We start from the raw sequence: 27,204 nt of genomic DNA, 5'->3' as shown, positions 1-27,204 counted from the left end.
CAATATGAAAGGCACACCAATTTCCCTAACTTTATTGTTGTTTCATTAGCAAGATGGAAATTTAATTCAAGTTTAAAATGAAGCTAATTATCAACGAATTTTTCAAGGACATCACAAAAACATTGTATGCACCCTTGAATTCCCTGTAATATTCAAAACTTTACAAACTAACTTGAAAAGAAAAATGTGTACCTGTAACCAAAGTTGTAAATAAGCAAGCAACACCAAAAATGATACTAGTTTCTGAATAATTTGATTTTTTTGTTCTTGCTATCAGTAAAAAGAGGAAAACTATCTATGAGATTGCATCTCTTTAGACTCCATTTCCTTAACATTGTCTATGAGGTTTTTAATCTTCTTTGACAAACACTGATTGTGTTCTTCAATGTGCTCAATTATCATTTCCAGGTGTCTTTTGTATGTTGCGCTTCTTCGTTTCTCGATCGCCAGCTGTTGTGAAAGTTCCCGAATTTTATCATGTTCGTTCTACAATAAACGAGTGTAAACACATCAGGGAGATGCAATTATAACTCAATTCGTTCAACATCTAATTAGGAAATTTTAAATTATCGACGTTTTTGGATTATCATCAGCATACGAGGCCTCTAAATGCGACCTAACGTGAAATTCACCTCACAGATTCTCAGGTTGACCCGTATAACCAGTTTATTATTATAACTTTTTAAAATTGTGTTTTGTGTCATAATTCACATAATTGTGCGAAAAGTTAAAAGAGAAGCTTAACCTTAACTACTTTTTATACACATTTTATTTTTGGTTGTAAATTTGTAATTCTAATGTTAATCTGCAAAAGATAAAAATAGAAATAAATTTCCGGATTAAAGGGGTCATGTTCGTGTTCGTGTATATGACACGATTTTCAGTTTCATGTCAGGTTTGATCCATCAACCCACGAACATGACTCGTTTACTACCCCTGGACAACAGCTAAGGCATGAAACCAACTATAGCAAGCATTAACTAATAGAACTACCAAATGTCTACACAGGACAGGGGAAAAACAGATCAAGCAGATCATGATTTAGCATATATTATACACACACACACACACCACTATGCTGGTAATATACAGTTTCATAATGTATACCATCTTGATCTTATGCAAACTAATTCCCATATGTCAGATAAATAGTATGAACCTTTAGAGCTTAGAATTTTTCTTCCTCTTAAACGTGTAGAAAACATGTAATGATGTTTCTGCAGAAATCATATTTGTAGTTGCCACATTATGAAAAGTGATTACAGGACACCTATGCAAGTCTTCCGCCATAGGCACTAAATAAGTTTTAACTACTGCGCTAAAAACTTGTGTGTATGCCCACCGCCACCGGCTTATATGATTTTTATGTAAATTTTAAGAAGTTTTTTTATGAATATCTTTGAACATCAATATTTAAGGTTTAATGTTAACTTAATGGCAGTACAACCACCGGTGTTGACGTTAATTAGTGAATCCTTGATTGCAACTTGCAAGTAATTCTTTATATTTATGGTATTTAATTAAATACTATAGAACTGATGATTCTTATAGTAATTTTAATGTTTTAATAATTACTGTATCTTAGTAACATAAATGAGGGAGTATAGGATCTATGTGGGATTAATAAACATTAATAAAACCTACCTAACATAAAAAAGATCTATAAGCTATTATCAAACATCTAGCGTCCGGTTCTACTAAGACTATAGGTGCCCGTTTTAGGGTTAATAGATACCTTTCCAGTTACTATTATGGCCGCATATCAATGTAATTTTAAAAGCAAAAGCATCAAAACTATATATTAGAATATGAGAAATATTGTGCGTTGTTCCTGTCACACTTTTTCCACATATTATTCCTAAGAAGATCATAGGATTAATCATGATCTATTTCACCTAGTCCAGTTTTCCATTTCAAACAAATTTTTTGAATCTTGGTTTATAATTTTCATTAATCATGTCACTTTACATGGTATTTGTTTGATCTAAAATCCTCACTCTATATGCAAAACATGAGTTTGCAAACACGAAATATTTAGCTTTACTATTTATTTAGGTATATTGGTTTTTAATAATCCCAACTATTGTCTTTTGGTCACTGCTGGTCCCAACTAATGAATTGGCTACTGACGGTCCCAACTTTTAAAGTATTTGTTCCTAATGGTCCGCGACTAACATAATCCTAACGCCGTTAGTTTCAGGTTGTTGGGAAAACGTTTTTGGCCGTAAAATTCAAATTTGTTGCTGGAAAACAACACCTAAACCGCAACCACTGCCAATTGACTCACCGCTAACCAACTACCACCATTTGAGCACCATCAACCGATTCCGATGATGGTTCTAGGGTTTCCGGCAACCTCAATAATTGGAGCTTTTACTAGAAAAAGGTTCCTAAAGTTCCGATACGAAATTACCAAAATGTTTGGGACGAAAATGTTGAGTTTTCGGGAAAAAAATTGAGTTTTCCGGCCAAAAACGTTTTTCCGGCCACCTGAAACTAACGACGTTAGGATTATGTTACTCGCGGACGGTTAGGAACAAATACTTTAAAAGTTGGGACCATCAGTATCCAATTCATTAGTTGGGACCAGCAATGACCAAAAGACACTAGTTGGGATTAATAAAAACCAATATACCATTTATTTATGATGCAAAAATATGCCATGAATGCAGTACCAAACAATAATGTTCATATTTAGCAGCATCATAAAAGATATTGCAAATAAAACTAATCAGATTGAGTAAGAAATCAACAAACCGGATATTGGTCAAAGATCAAGTCCCGGCGCCCTTTGCCAGGTGTCAATGGGTGAGTATGCTCCTTAACGAATTTAGTAATTTCCCATTTTCCCGAGCTCACTTTCCTAACCAAAATCATTGCTCTACAACCAACCCTCGTTTCGGCCCTTTGTCTAACAACCTTCTCACGCTTATCTGGCATCCTAAATCCCTCTTTGTTACACACAAGCGCCCTGCCAATCGCGGTCCCATCGCGCCTCGACCTAGAAAGCTTGCTAACACGAACCACAAATCCCACGCGCGTAGCATACGCGTTGTAAAACGTGTGTGCTGCTGCTTCTGATTCAAACTCCTGACCTATATGCGGTTCATCCCCTAAAAGTGACATGTCGACCGATTGAGTCAAATCTAACGGATCTATACCTCTTTCTGAATCGTCTTCATCATCATCTTGATCGATTTTGATATCATGATCTTCCTGAAACATACCTCCGATTGAACATCCTACCATACCATCATCATCAACATCAACATCATCATCATCATTAATAGTCCTGCCTGCCACGTCAGCAGAACTAACTAATACCTCACCATTAATATCATCATCATCCACTTCAAAATCCACTGCAACACATAAATAAGCAAATGGATTAATTAAGACCATCAGTTACATATTTCCACTTTGTAAAACATATATATTACATATTTATATCCATTTTATTAAAATTAATTTATTGAATGACCATTTTACCCTAATTTTTACTAAAAAGATATTTGCACATTTTCTCCTTCTAAAACATATATGTTACATATTTATTTGTCGGTTACCTGTTACGAGTACGAATCCAGCATGAGTTCCACATCGGTTAACACGTCAGGCGTCAGTTACGCGTCCGACTCCGATTAATGCATAATACGCGCATCATTAATGGCTTGCCCGGCACCGACAACACGTCCGGTGCCGGTTAACACGTCATGAGTCGGAAAGGCGTCCGACTCATGGTAGCGCCTTTCAGACTCATGACGTGTTAAGAAATCAATGATGTGGAACACATTGCCGGATTGAGACTCGTTGACATAAATAAATATATGTAGGTAATATATAGGATTAGTATCATTTGAGAACTCTTAACTTATTTAAGAACTTGAAGGAACTCTTAATAACTAACGTTTTTTGTAAAAATTTTTGTAGGTTGATGTTATTTAAGTATAGTTCTGTCACTTTTGACATCTATATTTATGATTACAATTATGAAAATTAGTTTTTTTACGCATATCTAGGTTTTTTTATACATATGTAAATTTTTATCACGTAAATTTTATACATGTGTAACTTGTGATTTATATATGTAATCAAAAAATTTTTTTTTATAAATATGATAAAACAAGTCTCAAATAATGTTAATATATAAAAAAGTTAAAAATATTTGGTTTTTAAGAGTTCCTAAAAGTTCTTAACTTTTTTTGAGTTCTCAAATGAAACTAACCTGTAATATATATATATATATATATAGGGTTTGGATCAAATACAAATGAAATTAACGTGCTAAACGTGAGAATCAAGTAGAGTAATTATATATATAAGTAGAGTAATTATGTAATTACACTTACTCTATGGTGTAATTACATAATTACTCTACTTGTATATATAATTACTTTACTTGATTCTCATGTTTAGCACGTTAATTTCGTTTGTACGTTAACCCTCCCCTATCTATCTATATATATATATATATAGGTTAGTTTCATTTGAGAACTCAAAAAAATTTAAGAACTTTTAGGAACTCTTAAAAACCAAATATTTTTTTAACTTTTTTTATATATTAACATTATTTGAGACTTGTTTTATCATATTTACAAAAAAAAATTTGATTACATATATAAATCACAAGTTATACATGTGTAAAATTTATGTGATAAAAATTTACATATGTGTAAAAAAAACATAGATATGCGTAAAAAAACTAATTTTCATAATTGTAATCGTAAATATAGATGTCAAAAGTGATAAAACTACACTTAAATAACATTAACATACAAAATTTTTTATAAAAAACGTTAGTTATTAAGAGTTCCTTAAAGTTCTTAAATAATTTAAGAGTTCTCAACTGATATTAATCCTACCTATATATATATATATATAGGGGTGGGTTCTAGTGAAAACTCCTCTTAAAGAGAAAACTTAAAAACTCCTAAAAACTTCTAAAAAACTATTTTTAACTTTTTTTTAAATTTTTTTTTGAAGTTTCTTTTTTTCCCATTATTCTTATATGTTGTTATTGGTTCAAAAAATAAAAAAATAAAAAATAAAAAAAACTTGTCGGTAACCTCGTCCGTATAGTGCGCATGTGTAATAGTGTGCATTGCATATATGCAAAAGTGTTTGTATTGCATAGAATACAACACTATTGCACATATTTGATACACACTATTGTATATATGCAATATAAGACTAATACACACATCGAATACACATTAGTACGTATGTGTAATACAACAATAACGCACATATGCACCACATCGACTTTTATTTTATTATTATTTTTTTTTCATATAATACAACACTACTACACATATACAATACACAAATATTGAATAAATGCAATAAAACACTATTAAACTCAAAAATACATAGTAATACACATGTGTAATACAACGGTATCGCACAGTAATACGTATGTGCATTACAGCGGGGTTTTTTTTTATTTTTTTTATATTTTTCAAGTGAAATATAAGAAAATATAAGAATAATGGCTAAAACAGAATTTTGAAAATATTTTTTTATTTTTAATTAAAAATAATTCTTTAGATGCTTTTAGGAGTTTTTTAGTTTTCTCTCTAAAGGTGAGTTTTCTCTTGATCCTCTCCCTATATATATATATATATATATAGGGATAGGTTATTGTAAAACGACAATGTTTCCTAGGAATGGTAAGAATAATTATGGGCTACTAGATTAGGGGATCCAAGGGTTGAGATTTAAAATTACCAAAAACCGACATAGTTTCCTAGAATTACTCTTTCACCATTATAACCGACATAGTTTCCTAGAATTATTCTTTTATCATAGGTTTTAATGCCAAATGTCAAAAATATATTGGTACTTACCATTTTCTTATTTGAACCATTTTCTATATATATATATATATATATATATATATATATATGTTTTAGGAATGGAAATATGTAATTGATTTGATTATTTGGGTGGGGGGAAATATATGTAATGTAATTAATCAGTAAAGGGAGATATACAAATATAAATAGCCTAATAATATAACAGTTAACATGAATTTGAAACCCTAGAGTTGTAATTGAACATGAATGATATCTCAACAATCGAGCAATCAACATGAATTTTTTTGACGGGATTTGATGGTGATGAAAATAAAGGAAAGCTTACTGAAATTAATATTAATATAGGATTGATGATGGGTGTATGGTGTGATAGATTTCAGCATCAACAGAGACAAAGTAGACAGTCACAGACCGATTGATTGCGTTGTGGTTCTTGTAGAAAGAAAGCCCTTGTTCACAAATGTATTATATCATGTGTATATTTGACCCAAAAGTTAATTAATTAATTAATAATGTTCTTTCCTATTTTATACTCCATTTCTTTTCTTAGCTCATATATATAAATAAAATAATAGCTCATTAAAAGCTTATTATATTACGGATTTTTTAGGGACACCGCCCCAATTGCTAAAACACCGACCTATACGCCGCGTATGAATCGGTGTTTCTAGAAAACACCACCAATTTTGTCTTATTGTGTTTTTTTTTTATTTTATTTTTTTCTTTGTTATTATTATTATTATTATCATTATATATTAATTATTTATTTAATATTTAATATTATTTCGATGAAAAACAGTTAACACATATATATACCAAAAATCATTGTTATATTGATACTCTGTACAAGTGAAAGGAAATACGACAACAGAACATAAAAATCTACAGGAAATCCTCCATGTTCATGCCCATGCCGTCGTTGTGGCCCCCGAGGCCCCGGAACGCGTCGCCAACGTCGGCGTCGTCATCTCCCCTGCGCCTCGCCCTCGAACCGTCCGCGGCATCCACGTTGTCGCCCCGTCTGCGTCTCACGCCAGACATGCTCGCCTCGTGGTCAAAACTGGGAATGGGTGGCGGTGGCACGGTATACCGCTGTCCAGACAGCTCCGCTACCCGACTGCTAACAAGCCAGTCGATCTGGTGCGACATCTGCCTCATCCCCAACTCAAGGGCCTGCAACCTAGCGTCGGTGGCGGGACCCAAACACACCGCGCGATATGTGCGTGAAACATGCTGCGTCGGCCCCTAACAACAAAACAACAAAAACACGTTTAATACGAAGACGAATTAAAAGAAACGATAAAACGATAATATATTAAAACGTACCTGAGATGCGCCCGGATCCTCACGTCCTTCACCACCATCGTCCGAATCCCCGCCGGCCCCCTCCCCGCGTCGACAGGCTCATGGACAAGCTCCACCTCTGGTGCTGCGACCGGGGGAGGCTCGACTAAAGGCACCGGGACGTAAGGCACACGGCCCCCGCCCCTGACACCAGTCGGTCGTACGGGCCGTTGGGCCCGGGGAACGAACGCACAATGTGCATGCCGCCGCAACGAATGAGGTCCAACTCGTTCGGAGGGGTCGAAGCGATACGCAGGCCGTCCACCAGGTCTCCATGGCCCAGAGATATCGCAAGCTGGGTGATGTACCCACCACCCATCAAGGACCCTCGTCCCTTATAAATTATATATAAGATAATATAATTTATTAACAATAATAATATAATATAATATAATATAATATAATATAATATAATATAATATAATATAATATAATATAATATAATATAATATAATATAATATAATATAATATAACATAACATACCTGTGCAGCGGGTCCCTAATAGCCGAGACCTTGGACTTGGTGTCCAAGGGCCTATCCCCGAAGTCGTGATTGCTGATGGCCCTCCACCATACCCGCAGGTCATCCTCCGGCATCTAGTGGATGCTCTCCGTGTATATCGGGCTGCGTACCTCCTGTGCGGTGTATAATCCTAGAGCAACCGCGAACTCCTCCATGGAGAGATGGACGTCCTGCCAAAACATGCGGAAGTAAACCTCCGACAGTGTCGTATCGGCGCCTAGCACCCTCATCTGAATCTCTGGCGTACCAGACGTGCGGGGCCTTCAAATAATATAATATAATATAATATATAATATAATATAATATAATATAATATATATAATAATATAATATAATATAATATAATATAATATAATATAATATAATATAACATACTATTATATAATATAATAAATATATTAAAAACATAACAACGTGGAGTAAACTTACGTAACGCGTATCGTGGAGTAAACCTCCAGTGTCAGCTCCCGGTGGGCTGATAGTGGCATACTGAACAATCGGCTCCAGGGCGTATCCTGTCCGATGTACTCAGCCGCCCGCTGGTGAGCATCACAGGACTCCAAAAACGACCAGGATATAATCGTGCTGGGAAACGGGTGCATCTGGCGTAGGCGAATGTATCGTGTGTGGGCGTCAGAACCCTCAGTGAACTACACATGAGGGTAGGTGACCAACACGTCGTCACCCTGTGGGGTCCGCGGCCCCGCCCACGGCCCAGCCCCTTGCCCCGGCCCCGGCTCCGCCCCATCTGCTGCTCGTACTCCTGCTCGAGTTCCTTCTCAATCTCGTCCCCAAACTATAATAATAAAAAATATTTATAATAATAATAATAATATTTATTATAATAATAATAATAATAATAATATTAATATTTATAATAATAAAAAATAAATAATAACAATGCTAATAATAAAAAAATATATATATTAGAGGCGGCGTATAGGGCTATACGCCGCCGCTGATAGTCCCTGCAAACCGACGGCCGGACTCCGGCCGACGGTTTTATCCATCCACACAACAGCATCATCATCACATCATCAACAATACATAATCATCATCATTTTAACATAATCATCATCAGCAACATAATATTAAAAAATTACCTCCATGTCGTGTCGGTGTCGGGTCAAATCTCCTCGGCTCGTGTTGTATTCCGGTCGGTGTCGGTCCAATATAGACACGTGTGTGGATGCTCGGATGCTTGGTTGCTCGGGCGGAGTTTTGAAATTTGAAATAAAGTGGCAGTTGAGCAGCCGACCAGCAATATAAGGGGCACAAATACGCCGCGTATAAACTTATACGCGACGTATTCTGCCTATTTTTTATTTATTATTATTATTTATTATTATTTATTACTTATTAGTTATTAATATTAATATTAATTTGTTATTTAATTATTAATATTTAGTTATTAATATTAAAATTAATATTAATTTGTTATTTTTATTATTTTTATTTTATATTATTTAGTTATTATTCGTATTTTTATTATTTACTATTATTATTAGTTATTAGTTATTAATATTAATATTAATTTGTTACTTAATTATTGTTATCTATTATTAATATTATTAGTATTTAATTTTATTTATTATTATTATTTATTATTATTATTATTATTTATTATTTATTATTTATTGTTGTTGTTATTATTATTATTATTATAGACTTTTCATCCATCGATACATTGTCTTCTATAAGCTGTCTAGATCTATGTTAGAGGATTCCCTTCGCCAACCCTTGCGTATCTGTTCGTACTCCTTCATACGTTGTCCGTACAGTGTTTTCTATTCGAGGGCCGCTGGTACAGCGCTTCTTTCTCAATTAAGGTTCGGCGTAGGCATTGGAAAATCTCCTACTAGCTTGATATATATGCAGTGATCACCTCCACAGTTAGCGATGCCTATAACTACTGGATCCGGAATCAATTCAGGACCGATTCTCAATGGGAAGTAAGATTCCGTCTGATTGCCAGCTAGGTTGACTAACACACACGCGTATGTCTGAGCAGCCACGTACCCGTGACTGGGTACGCTGAACCAACGACTCGGCGGCGCCGGTTTGACCGTGTTGGAGTACGGAATGCTGGAATGAACCCAGCCGTACAATCTGTCATCCTCTTTCTTGAACATCGCCCTCCACCACCCTTTGTTCGTTTCCAGCTCGTTCTGCATTGCCCACCTAATATCCGGCCAGTGTTTCTCGTTTATCCCCAAACCCACGACGATTGATCGGAAACCGCAGTTACCATCTGGGCGTACGTTTTTGATGTCTACGACGAACGGCTGGGCCAGCTAGGAATGACGCTCCTAAACATTTCTATCGCCGGTACTTGCGCTGGCGAAACCATCAAAGGAAACCCGAGGTGAGCTCCGCTCCCGTAGGTTTCGATGTCTTAGGTCGTCCCCGAGGAGTTGTAAACCGTGACGCTGATTGGGACAACGAACGAGTCAGCAAAGATGGGGTGGGGGTTTCTTGGCTGGGCTCCTGTTCGGTGTTGACGCTGACATTAACACGTTTGTTTACAGCTTTCGTTATACACAATGAAAGCACAAACTCAAACAACAATCCATACAACAATAATGCTATTGTATGGATTGTTGTTTGAGTTTGTGCCTTCATTGTGTATTATGCCGGAGATAACGAAAGCTTTAAGCAAATGTGTTAATGTCATCGTCAACACCGAACCTAAACCCACGCTAGCATACGTGCCAACCTGTTCAGGTAAGTCCTAACTAATATCTCAATCCGTTGCTCGTTATGTTGGAGCAATGACTGAATTCCACTTCTCTATCCAAAGTATGGGCTCCGGTTATCGCTGCCGTTAGCGGATACCGCGGATCCGAGCGATTCAAACTCATCAAACTAATATCTCGATCTGGTGCTGGTTATGTCCGAGCAATGAATTCTTATACCGCACATCTACTATATATATGTATGGGTATATATAAGCCGATAATTCTTTTAACATACGCGACATGATCAACTTACAATACCCACAACTAAACATTAAAGAAATAAAAAGCCTAAGCTTAAGCTTAGTGACGACTGATATGTGTTTGAGTGAACAAAACTACGGTTGTCAGTGGTGACCGACGGTTAAGACAGTTGAAGTTTGAAGAAATCGAATAACCAGATTTGAGATGTCGATAACTAAAGCAGGCAAGAAATTGAAAGTTCGTTTGGAAATGACAGTTTTCCCAAGTAAGCCCCTACAACTAATTTCAAGATGTCGATAACGAAACCAGCCAATAAATTGAAAGTTTGTTTCGCATTGTCAATTTTCCCAAATAAGCCATGCAACTGAACACCCGTTGTCGAATTTCGAATAATAATATATTATTGATAAGTAAATAATATTAATAATAATAATAAACATAAATAACATTAATAATAACAATAGAAAAGAAAAGAAAGAAAAAAAAACCATAACAAGACAAAACTGGTGGACTTTTCTAGAAAACCCAGCACTCACCCAACATAACCCGCACCCGTTTGATATAATATAATATAACCTAAATAATATAATATAACATAATATAATATGATATAATATAATATAATATAATATAATATAATAATAACATATTTATATTATATTATATTATATTATATTATACATTACACTATAAGAATGTACCTCCAAACGTCTTGCGCCGGCGCCTGACACCCGCATCTGAATCTCTGACGTACATCAGGTACCTAATAATAAGAATATTTTAATACTAATAATAATATAAAAATTATTATTTTAATAATAATAATTATATGTCTAGAATAATACTATTTTAATAATCATAATAATAATATTTTAATAAATACAATAATAATATTTTATTTTAATACCAATAACATTTTAATAATAATATTAATATTTTAATAGAAATAATATAATAAAAATTTAAACAACGGTAACAGTACGAGAAACCTAGTTTAAGCGGCCCGACGAACTAGTGTTACCGTAAAACATATACGTGGTGTCTATATAGTAAGTAGACATTGTGTAATATAACGGTCGGTGCCTAAAAATATAGTTTACTTTTTCAAAAGTCACATAACAAAACTAAACCAGTCATCAAATATCTGTCCTAACATGTACAACCACGTCCTAACATGTACTAAATAAAGATAAAACGAAACCTGGTTTAAGTCCGAATGACCGTTAGCGGCGTACTCCTCGGCCGACTCCGGAAATAAATGGTTGTTGTTGGTTGAATGGAGAGGGTGAGGGTCAGGGTCAGGGTCAGGGTGAGGTAGAAAAAAAAAGGAATAAAATAGGATGGACAGGGAGGGGAGGGAGCGGGCTCCATAATATACAAACCCAATACGCCACGTATAGACCTATACGCGGCGTATAAGGTACGATACGACAAGCCTATGACTGTCGTTCAAGCTAGATGTCAGATCGTACACTATACGCTACGTATAGACCTATACGTGACGTATTAAAGGGTGTGAAGGTGTCTCTAACTGGAACCTTATATTATTATTAAGATGGACAATAAACAATCTCATGAACTTTTTTCTATATTCTCTCTCTATCCCCCTTTATAGATTTGGTATATGGTGGTATGGTGCTATTCACCTTCTCCCCACTGCAGTTAGTTTGGAGCTACGTCAATCACGGACATTATGATCTCAGGTGTTTTAAGTTTTGTTGAATCATGTATTATAGAGAGATGTTCATGTCAAATTCAAGTTGAAAGTAGCCTCTCGTATAAAAACCTGAGTAGATTTAGCTTATGAATTGATAGGCTTTGGTAACAGCCATCTTATTGTCTATTGTATTCGTACCTTGATACCATACTGTTTTGAACTCTCATTCTTAAATCGCGAAATAGTCAACTCGCAAGGACTGAGTTGACTTGAGTCATAAAACTTAGTTTTTGGCCTAGCTAAAAATACTAAAACAAGCGGCTCAACAACCGGCGTTAGCCTTGACTCCTAGAGTTAAAACTTGCTCGGGTTAAACTCACGTGCTAAATAACATGATCTTGATTAAACTTCTGTTAAGTTTTAATTTTCTTATACTAAAAAAGTAAATAATAATAATAATAATAATAATAATAATAATAATAAATGGATACACTATACATTGAAAACCACTCTGAAAATATACACGTACTCTGCCAACTGTCTCTAACTCAAAACACACTCACAACAAATCATCCAAATGAACTACAAAAAGCACAACCACAATCATCAAGAGATCCAAAAACAACCCATTGCAGCCTGCAATCCACATTAACATTCATTTCAAAAATTAAAAATAATAATAATAGCATTTTGTGACAAAATTATAAAAGCATTCAAAAGATTTATTATTCAAGAAAAAACACGCACCATGGTATACTGTATCCGACGTCGGTAGTGCAGGCAATGACATCTCTACAAAAATCAAACGTATAAAATAAAGTCAAAACAGGTTGCGTAAAAAATTCCAAAAGTCAAACTGATTACCAGGAGCACAAAGAGAGAAGGACGCCATAGATGATGATGAAGGCCATGGAGCCGCAATATTATCGCTTAAATCACACGTGAAACTGAACCCGCTTGAATTATCATACCCCACATCTGCAGGCAAACTTCTAAGTAGACACCCTGCACGTATATCCAAATCATAGATTAATAAAAACTGTGAACCATTTTTACCGATTATTCCACCCAAAAAGATAGGAATCGACTAATTTGAACAGCTTCAGATTTATATAGTTTGATTCACGGTTTACAGTTATGGTTTGCGTGGTTATGTGCATGTATAATAGTTATGACCCGCCCATCTTTATCAATTTTAAATATTTTGATACTAACTAATAATTTTAACCATCAAACCAAATCGTTTTGATTGACACAACCAAACAAGCCAACCCTGTGTTTTCATTGAAACCGGCCAAAACGGACTGTGAACCCTGTAATCAGAACCGTATATAACTTGCTTACAAAAATCATAAAAAATATACCTTCACCTCCAGAAGCTACTTCAGCCCCAAAAATCATATCGCATACAAAAAAATAAAAACAAATATCAGAAACATTATAAAATAATAACAGCAAAATAATAATAATATTAATAATAATAATAATAGCAATGAGAATTCAATTTATGTACCTAAAAATTGAAAGGGTCAAATGTTCAAATTCATAAAAGTTAATTTTACTTTTAGCAAATATTTACAGAAGTTTTAAAAATTGGGTAGAAAGTGTCTGCAGGTGGACCCAGCCAGTAACTCAACACGTTCCAAAAAAAACTAATTTACCTTGGAGACTAAAATCTTTCAAGTCAACATCACAAAGTTGATAAACATCAGCTAGCACTCCACCTTTCCGTAGCATTGACCCCAAAAACGATGCACAAAGTATTGCTTGTTTATTTGTAATCAACATTTGCCTTTGTACTCCCGCGATGTATGAATTCAATGAGCTACAACATGAAGGACTTGGTGCAGCCACATTCTTACAAGCTTTTATTACACCAACCGGCTCCTTCATTTCCAATGGGCAAACTGCATCCCAGGCGTATTAATAAGCATATGGTCCAAAATTATATTATCTCTTGGGTAAACAGCCAAACAATTTGTAAATTTGGGTTGAGTAGAACCAGTTGAGAAAACGATGATTATATTAGATATTTTTTAGTAACCGATTATGGTGGTTCGTTTTGGTTACATGTATTTATGTAACCAAAAAAACTACACTGATATATATACATATGTAGGTGTAATATAGGGGTTTAAATGAGCCAAGCCGCTAATGAACTACTCGAGACCGGCTCCTTAAAAAGCTCAAATCAAGCCAAGCATAAACCAAATCGAGCCAAACTTAAACGAGCTCGAGCCTAAAAATAAGCTTGTTCAGAAAACAAGCCAAAGCTCGAGCATCATTTATCGAGCTCATGCTGGCTCGCGTGCCTAAATGAACCTATTATGTCTATTCAACATATCAAATATATTCTTGTATTAATTAATTATTATTATTATATAAAAATAAACGAGCTGAGCTCGAGCTTTAAAAATAAAACTCGAAAGAGTCGTGCTTAGGCTCGGCTCGGCTCGGCTCATTTACACCCCTAACAATATAAGTTATTACAATATACACACGCATGCGTACAAATGACCCAATTTAACCAGCCAAAAAAACAAATTAATAGAACAAAAACCGATTTAACTGAAGGAAAAATGTCCACAACTTCAAAACCGCAATCAACCGATTTAACCAAACCACACTTTGGAAACCGACTTAACCGAAACCAATCGATTATGATTTTTCAATAACCGAAGTTTTTGATTATAACTCGGTTTAAGCCGATAAACGAACCGAACCGAACCGACCCATGCTCACCACCAGACTATAGCTATTACCTTTGTTAACTTTGCAAGCAGATAATATTCTGAAAGAAGTATCCGCAGCATCTGATGGAAGTTTTCTTGCAAGCCAAGAAAACACAACCCCTTTGCAATCATTCAACACATCAACATCAGATAAACCCGTGTTCATACTTTTATCAACTATCGTTTCCGATGACGATATTTGAAACGCAGCTTCCATAATCACGGGCTGACAAACTGATCTGCAACATTCTTTAAGCGGGTCGATCACACTACACGCATCTAATAACTTACTCGTGTTGACCGTTTTCTCAAACGTATAAATATCCTTAATGGGACACGAACCGCCTGTTAAATTTGATGATTTATAAGAACACATTAACGGGATCGAATTGTTCGCGCCTTTGCTGGCTAAAACTTCCACAATATCTTTAAAACAGTCATCAGCAGTTGTGTTTTGTAAAACTAAACTGTCAGTGTTTTGACTAAAATGCCCTTGGAATATGTGAAGTGAACTAGCGAATTGTGGGCAGCATATTACGTTTTCGACATATGAGGCTAAAAGTACGGAACAGTCGGCTGCGGTTTTTTCCATGATGTTTGAAATAGATGAGAAGTTGAATGGGCATCGACCTGTTAATACCGGTTTGTATGTTTTGGGGAAGTAAGGGTACATTGGTGGTAATACTCTCCCAATATAGGGGTAATTTGGTAAAACGGACGGAGAGATTTCTATAGGTTGGAAGATTCCAGAACTTGGAAGGCTAACTAGTTGAGAAGAGGGTGGAAGGTTCTTAGAAATTACATTTGGGGAATATGATAATAAGATTGTGAAAAGAAAGATGTGAAAACACAATGAACCTGCAATTAGATTAATTTATCTTAGGAGTTAATTAATGATAAAAAATCATGAAATAAAAATTTAATTTATAATTAAGATACCCTCGAGAAGTGTGGCTGCTTTTACAGAATCCATAGATTAACTAGCCTTCTGGGAACATGGATACTGCATAAACGGTTTAGCCCTGTCAAATGAAAAATCCAAATGAGTCAAAACGGATTTAACCGAAATATCTAAATGAGTTGACATGTATGCAGGTTGTAATCAACTTATGTGTATATGTTACAAAGAGATTGAAGTTGATATAAATCATAGTTGTCAATAGCGAATAGCGGTAAATAGCAACGTGCCACCTATATGCTACGTAGCGAATAGCGGTAAACAACGACCGCTATTTCATATTTAGCGATAAAGGAGTAGAAAGTTTTAAGCAAAGAATTAGGGTTTATATTCACAAAACAAGCTTTTACGGTGAAACTTGTGGAAGGTGAAGCTCTTTGGTCGATAAACAAGCCTAAAAAATAGGTCTCTACAATTTTTTATATTTAAAAAAAAAACCTAAATACCGCTATAATCACGCTAAATGACCAATATTTAGTATATAGCGGCCTATAGCCGCATCGCTACGTAGCGCGCTATAGCACCCGCTATCACTGCTATTGACAACTATGCTATAAATGGTTAAACGGGCCGTAAATGAGTTGACACTCTGGGTCGACCTGTTAGATCAAACTGGTTAAGCATGTCAACCAGAGCACAACCCATCTATTAAACAGGGTAAATATGACAACCCAAAACATGAAGGCTTCTCATTATCTACAACTACTTACTCGGGGAAGTCTTTATAAATAAACCAACCCATTACATACCAAGTATCCTTTAAATACAAAATACCCTTAAATTAAGGATGGGCAAACTTACTGATATTTTGACAACGAACATCATATCACTCTATTATCAACAACATTTTCAATAAATCCATGAATATTATATACTTTATTACTACCACTTCTATGTTATAATTACTTGAAAGATTCACAAGAGGTCATACTACTTTTGAACTCCATTTCATCAGGCTGGAGAGCTTGAATAGAACATCACAATGAAGATATAAATGCCGATGAGATTTTCGAAAGTCAGAAATACTAGCCAGCTAGGAAACCATAATCCCCAACGACTCTTATCCATAACACACTCAGAGGTTACGCAATCAAATGTTGTCAATAAAAGACTGAATGAACTTTAAAATCGCCGTCAAAACTGACCAACTCTTCCCGCCTATCCAAAACCTCATCAACATTTACACACTATTTAAAATATCTCATTCCATGTTAACCGAACTAATAAACTAAACTTCAAAAGTTGTTTGACCTCTCATAATCCTTTCAATTAACTATAATATAAAAACATTAGCTAGTCATAAAGTATACATCCATGGATTTTATCAAAGTATACAGTCAAAATTTCAGTAAATTTATCTATTGGCGACGAATAAGTAACCTACTGTAGCAAGCACAACGAAAACCTAAAATACTAAAAACCAAAACAAAAACAAAATCTAAAATCATAATTAAAAACTAATCGACAGTAAACAAAGTTTCAAAATTTGTGTGACCTCTAGAGTATCTTTCAATTAGGGGTGCAAACGAGCCGAGCCACCGTGAGCTACTCAAGATCGTCTCGTGAAAAAGCTCAACCGAGCTGGAGCTCGAGCTTAAAAGTAAGCCTGTTTAATAAACAAGCCCAAGTTATCGAGCTCGAGCCGGCTCGCAAGCTTAAACGAGGCTGTCAATTATATAACTTTTATTTTATAATACACACACGCATAATTACTAATTAATATATATAATGTTATGAAAAAGTAACTGCATAATATATATTATGTTATAATTGAATACAAGAATTAATTATAAACAGTAAAGCAGCCGAGCGGGATCTTGAAAAACTACTGACGAGTGGAGCTCTGTCTAATTTAAGCAAGTCAAGCTCAGGCTGGGCTCGCCTACTTTGAATTAACAATAATATAAAAACAGAAGCTCTGTGTAATTTAAGCGAGTCAAGCTCAGTAACACTTATCTATTGGAGGCGAATAATTAACCAAAACCTAAAACACTAAAAACCAAACAAAACCTAAAATCATAACCATAAGCATATAATAATAATAACAAGAATGGAGTGTAAAGAATATGTTGAAAATTAATAGCATGTAAGGTGCACATACCAGAAGGTTTTGATCGGAAGAAGTGTGATCTGAAGATGATTGCTGCTGCTGCAAATTGTAGGGTACAAGTGAGTATAATAATAATAATCCAGATCCTTGTGTGTCATCTAGTGTTAGGTGCCGGTGATTAGTTGAAGAAGAAATGATTGTAGAGCATTTTGTAGCGAGAAGAAATGAAATGAAAGAACCCTAATTATGTATGTGTGTTCTAGAGTGAGAAAAAGGTGAATTGATGATTGGAAAGTGTGTGTGTGTGTGTGTGTGTGTGTGTGAGAGAGAAAGAGAGAGTTTGTTAGCTACTGCAGGTGTATTTTGTGGACTTTTTGTTCATGGCCCGCTTTGCATTTTGTTGGGCCTTAGAAAGCCCACTGCCTTTGACTCTGTCTGGTATGATGTAGAGGTGTACAAAACCGGTTTTAAATCCAAACTAAACCGGTTTATAAATTGAATCGGTTTGGTCAATGGCTGTTCAAAAACGGTTTAACTCAAACCGGTTCAGTTTATAAACAGGTTTAGAAGTAAGATAGGCGGCCTGGTCACGTCGGTTTGATCGGTTTATAAACCGGTTTTAACTGGTTTTTCAAATCGGATCGGTTTTAAAATCGGTTTGGTAAATCTTAAGAGGAACTGTCCTGAAACTGGCCGTTTGAGTCGGTTTGGGTGAAACCGGTTTTTTTGTACACCTCTAATATGATGGGGGAAGTGATTTTGTTGAGGCACCAAAGAAGAAGAAATGGACCGCAGCTGAGTTTACTACAGGGCAAAAAGACAATGGAACTTGCTCAAGATGAGTATGAGTTGTGCAAGAACTATGACAAGAAGTACCCTGGATAATCTCCTTTGGGTTCCAACCTCTGTTTCAAGTGTGGAATGACTTACCACTACTCCCGTGATTGTGAAAATGTGAGGTGATGAGGCATATAGCCAGGGTTTGTAAGAGGGGAGATCAAGGAGGCCATATGCAGGTCAAAATAAATGGGTCAAAGAAAAGTTAACTTGAGTTGTTTTGGGTTGGTTCTAAATGGGTCAAAGCTAATACATACAATTTTGACTACAAAGGGGTTAAAAAAAAAAGAAGAAGCTAGTGCATATTTTGTTTGAAATACAATATGAGTTTAGGTTTTGAAAATTTTAGATTTCAAATTGTTACTTGAAAATTGAAAATGTCAAACGGGTCAAAAATTTTACCCAATAGTATTTTTGGAATTTAGTGTTCAAAGTTAATTCAAATTGCAGTGTTTGATTCTTAAGTAATTTTAATGTTTTGGCTTTGTTTCAGGTTGATTCAGAGTTATTTTAGATTCATGTTGTTTACTTGATATTTATATTATATGTATATGTATAATGTAGTCACTTTATATTGTATAAGGCCCATTTTATATGTATATTTTGATATGTGTATCCATTTTATAAGGAATATCTCATAGAATAGTAACCAACTTTCAAAAGTGTTTCAATTAGGCCACTTATGCATATTTTCCCCAAATTGGGTCACTAAATCTTCAAATCGAGTCTAACCGATTTTTTTGTATGTTAAGAAAGAAATGAAAGATAAGATGTGAGGGGCGGAATTTGCAATATATGTAGTTAAATTTAAAAAATTTTAAAAACATTAATATTATTAAATTTAAAAATAAAAAATAAAATCCACATCGCCACTTAGCGCCAACTTCAAAAAAAATATAAAAAGATTTCATATGTGAAACAAAAAAGAAAAAGGCTATAAAAACATATTAATTTTATGAATCTATTAGCAATAGAGAGAATAAGGGAATGACATCTTATTATTACTTCAATATGGAGTACAAGCCTCTATTTATAGGCTCATTACAATAAACACATAATCAACATAAGAGTAGGGGTGTTCAAGAAATCTGTAATCCGAAAAAAACCGAAACCGAAACCCGAATAATCCGATCCGAATAACTAATTCGGATTCGGATCGAATTTGGATAGGGATTTCAAAAAATTCCGGATAGTTCGGATTATTCGGATATCCGAATAATCCGAATATATAACATGTTATTAGTGTATATAGCCAAGTCCATTAACATTTAGAATAACTTTATAACCATAACTTCATTATTCGTTCAATCAACCTAACACACCATAGACAAAAATGTGGTCGTTATACTCTCTAACACTACTTAACTTTCTTGTTCTTGTTCTTGTATTGTTTTACTTTTATTTTCTAGTTTTGTATGCTTATTTAATAAAACTTAAGTTTGTACATATGTTATACGGATTATTCGGGTAATTTCGGATCGGATAGGAATGTCCCTAATTCGGATCGATCGGATTACGGATAGGGTTCCAAAATTTTCAAATCCGAAGAATCTGAACCGAATAACCCGTTATCCGATCCGATGAACACCCCTACATAAGAAGGAGTCAAGTATATGGAGAGCCATAATATAATAGTACATATTTGTGGAAAGTCACTCTAATAATGATAATTCATAACACTCCCTCTTGACGATCCACGAGATGAAATACGCTTGTTGATGCTGCCTTATTAAAAACCTTGCTAGGAAAACCAGTGAGATAAAACCATAGCTAAGGAAAAAAGAGTGCAGCGCTTATTATTCTCCCCCTGATGATTTTAGCTCCTTGAGTCGATGCATCCCGATCCCGTAAACTAATTTCTTGAATGTTGAGGTCGGAAGTGATTTAGCAAACAAGTCTGCCAAATTTTCGCTAGAGTGAATCTGTTGAACGATAATATCTCCATTCTTTTGTAGATCATGTGTGAAAAAGAACTTTCGCGAGATATGTTTGGTTATGTCTCCTTTGATGTATCCTTCCTTTAGTCGTGCAATGCATGCTGCGTTGTCTTCATGTAAAACTGGTGGTCCCTCGTCTGCAGACGAAATACCACAACATCCACGAATGTGTTGTATTATAGTTCTCAACCAAACACATTCTCGATAGCTTCATGGATTGCCAATAATTCTGCATGGTTAGATGAAGTGGCTGTGATTGTTTGCTTCACTGTACGCCATGAAATTACAGTGCCTCCATGTGTGAATAAATATCCTATTTGAGATCGGCCAGTATGAGGATAAGACAAATACCCTGCATCTGCAAAACCAACCAAACTTGTTTTCGATTGGTTAGTAAAATATAAGCCCATATCTTTAGTTCCTTGGAGATATCGAAATATTTGTTTTGCCCCATTCCAATGTCTCCTTGTTGGGCATGAACTATACCTTGCCAACAAATTTAATGAAAATGATATATCTGGTCGTGTATGGCTCGCAAGGAATATTAATGCATCAATTGCACTCAGATACGGTACTTCTGGACCATGAATTTCTTCTTCGTCTCCCGGTGGTCGGAATGGGTCATTTTCCACATCAAGTGACTTTACAACCATTGGAGTGCTCAGTGGATGTGATTTATCCATGTAAAACATTTTGAGTAATTTTTCTATGTAAGTTTCTTGATGCATAAGTATCCCACCTTTAAGATGTTCTATTTGTAACCCAAGACAAAACTTTGTCTTTCATTTCAAATTCCTTTTTCAAATATTCGATAGCCTTTTGGAGCTCTCCAGGAGTTCCAATTATATTCAAATCATCAACATATACGGAAATTATAACAAACTCATATTCTGATCTTTTTGTAAAAATGCATAGACAAACAGAATCATTTTTGTAACCTTCTTTCAACAAATACTCACTAAGGAGATTATACCACATACGCCCAAATTGTTTCAGCCCATATAAAGATTTGTTTAGTTTAATTGAAAGATGTTCTCTAGAACTTGATTTACATGATTCTTGTAGTTTAAATCCTGCAGGTAGTTTCATGTAAATTTCGGTATCAAATGAGCCATAAAGGTAGGCTGTCACAACATCCATTAGACGCATATCAATCCCTTGCTGTATTACTAGACTAACAAGATAACGAAAAGTCATTGCATCTACCACGGGAGAATACGTCTCCTCATAATCAATTCCAGGTATTTGCAAAAATCCTTGTGCTACCAATCGTGCCTTGTAGCGTGTAATCTCATTCCTTTCATTACATTTTCGCAAAAAGACCTATTTATAGCCAACAGGCTTTACACCTTTAGGTGTTTGTACTACGGGACCAAAGACTTCCCGTTTTGTGAGGGAATTTAATTATGCTTCAATTGCGTCTTTCCATTTTGGCCAATCATGTCTCTGTTTACATTCATCAACAGATATTGGTTCATGATCCTCATTGTTTTCCATTATTTCTAGTGCTACATTATATGAAAAGATTTCATCGACGTCGGCTTGGTTTCGGGTCCATACCTTCCTAGACATGATATAGTTTATTGAGATCTCTTCATTTTCAGGTACCTTATGTTCATCTTGAACCATCATGTCTAGTGTCTCTTTAGGAGACTCTTTTTCTGGCATTACTTCTACCTCGATTTTGACTATGTTCATTATTTACTCCTTTTTTCTTTCGAGGATTTTTGTCTTTGGAACCAATTGGTCTACCACGCTTTAGGCATGCATTAGATTCATTATTGGATATCTAAAAGAGAACTAAGATCAATGTATAAAGGAGCCACATGGTTTATGACCTAATAGTTGAATGGGTGAAGTCACATGGCTTGTAACCTATTAAAGGTATTGAATGAAGTTACATGGTTTTTGACATGATATTAGCAATGCAAATGCCACATTATTTGTGGCCCGTTGATAGTAATTGAAAAGAACCATATGGTTTGTGATCCGAGATGTTATTGATATGATAAACCCATAAATGTGTCATGAATTCTTAGAACCATTACTTAACATATGTTAAGGGTTAGAATGAACTTGGATGCTATAATATAGTTGTTTTCATCACGAAAGTGTGAGATTGTTAAATTGTGAGTTAAACAAAAAATATGGCAAAAATGGCATGCATGCTTGCTAGATAGATACACTAGGGCATAACTGTCACACCCGCCCTCAGGGGCCTAGGCATGTGACAAGTAGTTGATGTCGGTTTTATAAATATATCATAGTTACGTTATTTTTACGGAAGTATTTAAAATAAAATATTCATTTATAAATTGTCGGGATTAAAATACCAGTTTAATATTACAAAACATGTTTGAGAAAATATAATTTACATTATTTATGATTCAAACATCTGAGCCATTAGATAGCATCTAATGACTATATCTCCAATCTTTCATCTCGTCTTGCTTTCCTGGTTTATACTTACTAATTTCCTGTAATATGGGTTGGAAAATACGTCAGCACACAACTGGTGAATGACGCTGACTCTGTAATTTTTTTTTCCAAATTCCTTTGTGAAATCAACAATAATACCTTTGTAAGTATTCGTTAGGTACCCAACTTAATTGGGGATAATTACCCTAAGTACTCATGTACAATTAAACATATACATAAAATTATTACTCTGAAAAAGCCCATCCGACTTTAAAGGCATGTTATGATTTGCATGGTCTTAGAGATCTGTTGAGGAACCATATATAAATGGATCGAGACACATGTATACTTTAATCAAAGTGTTCATTTCTTATAACTATATCACAAGGTTTTAATTCATCGATCCTATGCAACCATTTTGACTGTTTATGAAAGACATAGCGTATTCTCACCTTTCTTGCTTGGTTTCTGTTTGAAAAGGTTAATGTATTCATAGCTCGGATTTGATCCAGTTAACTTATTCTGATAACCTTCCTGTTTTCTGATGTTTAATCTATCATGAATAGGTTTATATAAATATCTGGATCTTCTGCTTGATCCAACTGCAGACCATGCTGGCTCGCTTTTATCATTTCAAGCCTCATTTATGAATACCAGTTCGGTTTATAGGTTTAAAACTAAATTTTAAATAAATTATTAAAATTTAATATGAGAAGGACCATATCCAGATGAGACGGTCCATATCATCTTAGTTTGACCCGCTGATTGAACTTTTGTTGTGACGGATGCTACAAAGATGAGACGACCCATTTCATTGAGACGGACCGTGTCATGGTTGAGACGATCCACATAATTTTTTAATAGGCCTTCTTACTTGAACTCTTTTACCCATATCAAGATTGGATTGAGACGGACCGTATCATGGTTAGACGGTCCATCTAACTTTTTTGCTTTGACTCGTTAAGACTAAAAATCATTTTGACATTATTACAACAACTGTTTATATGTTCTAAGATTTTATACACGCTTAAAACATTCATTATAACTTTTGGAACCAGTTAAGCTCGAGGTTTGAATGGTAATAGCTTGGATACTCACTTAAATATAATCAACGAACTTTTAACGAGTGAGGGTATACTATACCTTACTTCCAAGCCTTAACACGACCTAGAAATGACTTGTTATAACCTGTAACAATATTGGAAAGTGATCAAAGCCTCACTACTGCCTTGCACTACTTTTGCTTGATTTGTTATTGCTTACGAACTTCAAGACACTCGTTTATACTCATTTAAAATGATGGAGAATAATTTGTGATGTTGTGTGAGTGTTAAGAACAAACTATTGCCTCTATTCATAGTCCTTGGCTTAGTTGATGAGTCACAAATCGTTTGTGACACGTTAGGGTCGAGTTTGACACATTTTTGCTGACTCAGAGGATGAAACGGGCCATAACAAGATGAGACAGACCGTTACAAGATGAGGCGGTTCGTATAATTGGGTCGTCACAAAATTGTAGGCGGATGAGACACCCCATCTCAAAACAAACTTAATATCCAAGTTAAGGTTGAGACAAATCGTATAATAATGAGACGGTCTGTCTCATAAGAAATTTAGAAAATTAAGTTTGACCTTGGACTTTAAGTTTGGTTGAGTGACAATTTGGTCCCTCAACTTTTAATGTTGACAAACTTGACATGAAATTTTCGATATGTTACAATAATGGATATGCAGTTTACTTTTTGCATGAGTTTCCTGGGTGTTGGAATGTAGTGGCTTGATTTGTACTCGTTCTACTCACTTAGCTTATGCTAGTATGTATGTTGCACGTAACATGTAAAAATTATGAATCAAACACGCCTCTTGTTGATGATTGGTCTTATGCACATATGTTTAATCAAGTTGATTTATTCTCATTTACTATTTTCTTATGTTTTAAAATGCGATTCCCTTTTATAGTTACACACGCAGAACTAAAATATGTAACTCCACATAACAATACTATTGAAATTTAAAAAAGTTGGGACTAATTTCTGTGTTTATTATAACCCGAGTCTTTTTGAAATGTGTTATAACGTGTAACTAATGCAAAACAAATTACCAAACTACTTTATTGTAACACCCCGGATGAAGCGAAAACGTCCAAGTGTGATGTACAGATTGCTCAAACACACGTGGCACTATTAAGTGACCATAATAACATTAATTCATTAAATAGCCAAGTACACAAGTTCAATCAAGTAAACAATACCAGTTTAATTCAACGATAAACAATAATCAAAACAATTGTCTCGTTTATTAAATAACCTAGGTATTCTAAGCGTCTTCTAGTCCTTCATCCTTTAATCACGGTACCTGTAACATATGTATAAAATATGGTCAACTATAAATATAGCTGGTGAGATTTCCACAGTTTAAATACTACGTAAAAACCATACAATTCCATGAAAACTTGTGAAAAGCACATAAGGGTTCTTTATACTCGATGCAATGGACCTGAGTGTAAAGAACAAACAAAGGTCCTTTCCAGTTGGAGCTACCAACGTACTTGGATAATGAGGTCCCTTTTCCACTCGATACAAATGGACCTGAGTGCAAAGGGGGGGCGTATGATCATACTTAATGAGGCAACCACTTGAATTCCACGTATATAACAATTAAACAAATAAGCACACAAGTCCATGATTGAATTGTAGTTTGTAAGTAATCGAAGTAATAATACTTGAATTTCATAATGGATACATATGCCACCCCAAAACATTAAAACATTTAAAAAGGGGTTGTGAAAACTCACCTTAGTAATTGAAGTGAAAAAGGAATAAGATAACTCGAAAGCGTCAAAGGAAACCGAAGCGGTCAATCCATACGAACTATAAATAAGAATAAACACGACTTTTTTAACGACTATTCTAACAGGATTTTAAAGTTGATTAATTGCATGAATAATTTTAAAAGTTAGTTATCATTTTATAGTAATTCATTACAAATTTTATGGCCCTTAGATTATTATATTATTATTTTTGTTTTAACGGCAATTTGGTTATTAGTACAATTTAAGCACTTTAATGGCAAGAAAACAAAGTTTATATGTTCGAAAAGCTTGAACTATTAATTATAAGTTATAACTATATTTATTGTGTTGACTAAACGATTTCTAGAAATTTAAAGTTAACGTTACCTTTATTAAACGATTTTTAATAACGACTTACGAAAACGAGAAACTCGATTTTTTACATATAAAATGGTGAGATATATTTTATAATAAATTTACATAATTTTTATTTAATTTGAAAAGGTTTTTATAAATTTATTATGATTTTTTAATGATTAAAAAGATAAAATAGATATTAATAAACTGCTATTATAATATAAAAAAATGTGACTGACCAGGGTTTCGAACCCGAGTCTGGAGGTTATTAATTTTGTGTTTAACCAACTGAGCTAGGCTTCATATTCATCATAAACATGGTTTCAATTATATATATATAGTATTAGTTTTTAATAATAATAATAATAATAAACAGATTATATTAAACCAAACAAAACAACAAAAAAACGCGACTGACCCGGGTTTCAAACCCGGGTCAATTGTTTAGGATGTTAACGAGTTACCAGTTGGACTATGGATTTCATTCGTTTAGTTATAAGAAAGAATGATATATAAACATAATAATCAACTTCATCTTCTCCAAAGAAACCCTAGGATACAATTGGAGAAGATTGGTTCCATGTATGATCAATCAAACTTAGGGGTTTTGTTCAGTGGTCACGTGCCGTTAATATACATATAAGAATTACCTATAAACGTGTTGTTTTGGTCGAAACTCGGTTGCCGAAAAATAAATTAAAGAAGCTCCCAATTACAGAACATTCGGTGTATTAGAGGGGGATTGAGAAGTGAGCGAGTTATAATGATGGTTAGGGTCCTATTTATACTAGTAGGAGGAGCGTGGACGCGGTTATTGCATTAATGGTGAATCCCGTGAAATCCGG

The 27,204-nt window shown here is 34.7% G+C and overlaps 2 protein-coding genes and 1 pseudogene across 3 annotated transcripts; all 3 read right to left on the bottom strand.

The window, feature by feature from the left end:
• Window positions 1-121: 121 nt before the first annotated feature.
• LOC143529403 (uncharacterized) lies at window positions 122-3,402 on the bottom strand. The gene is made up of 2 exons (XM_077025211.1): window positions 2,758-3,402; window positions 122-486 (listed from the first exon to the last, which is right to left on the bottom strand). The coding sequence occupies exons 1-2, from the start codon at window positions 3,400-3,402 to the stop codon at window positions 292-294; spliced, it is 840 nt and encodes a 279-aa protein (XP_076881326.1). The 3' UTR covers window positions 122-291.
• Window positions 3,403-12,766: 9,364 nt separating this feature from the next.
• On the bottom strand, window positions 12,767-18,175 carry LOC143529416 (putative GPI-anchored protein At1g61900). Of its 2 annotated transcripts, none has more exons than XM_077025221.1 (8): window positions 18,071-18,175; window positions 15,951-16,033; window positions 15,042-15,869; window positions 13,941-14,186; window positions 13,644-13,661; window positions 13,144-13,284; window positions 13,027-13,071; window positions 12,767-12,915 (listed from the first exon to the last, which is right to left on the bottom strand). In XM_077025221.1, the coding sequence occupies exons 2-8, from the start codon at window positions 15,982-15,984 to the stop codon at window positions 12,839-12,841; spliced, it is 1,389 nt and encodes a 462-aa protein (XP_076881336.1). In that variant the 5' UTR covers window positions 15,985-16,033; window positions 18,071-18,175; the 3' UTR covers window positions 12,767-12,838. The 2 variants fall into 2 exon arrangements, with proteins under 2 accessions (XP_076881336.1, XP_076881337.1); XM_077025222.1 differs by having other exon boundaries at window positions 13,644-13,658.
• Window positions 18,176-20,978: 2,803 nt separating this feature from the next.
• On the bottom strand, window positions 20,979-21,446 carry LOC143529402 (secreted RxLR effector protein 161 pseudogene; annotated as a pseudogene).
• Between the last annotated feature and the right edge of the window lie 5,758 nt (window positions 21,447-27,204).

Source organism: Bidens hawaiensis, unplaced genomic scaffold, assembly GCF_021521415.1.
Source record: "Bidens hawaiensis isolate Kalapana, Puna unplaced genomic scaffold, B.hawaiensis_p1.1 tig00008539_1, whole genome shotgun sequence".
Lineage (NCBI taxonomy): Eukaryota > Viridiplantae > Streptophyta > Magnoliopsida > Asterales > Asteraceae > Bidens > Bidens hawaiensis.
Note: the sequence above shows the minus strand (reverse complement) of the source record. Positions and strands in the feature narration are given on the sequence as shown.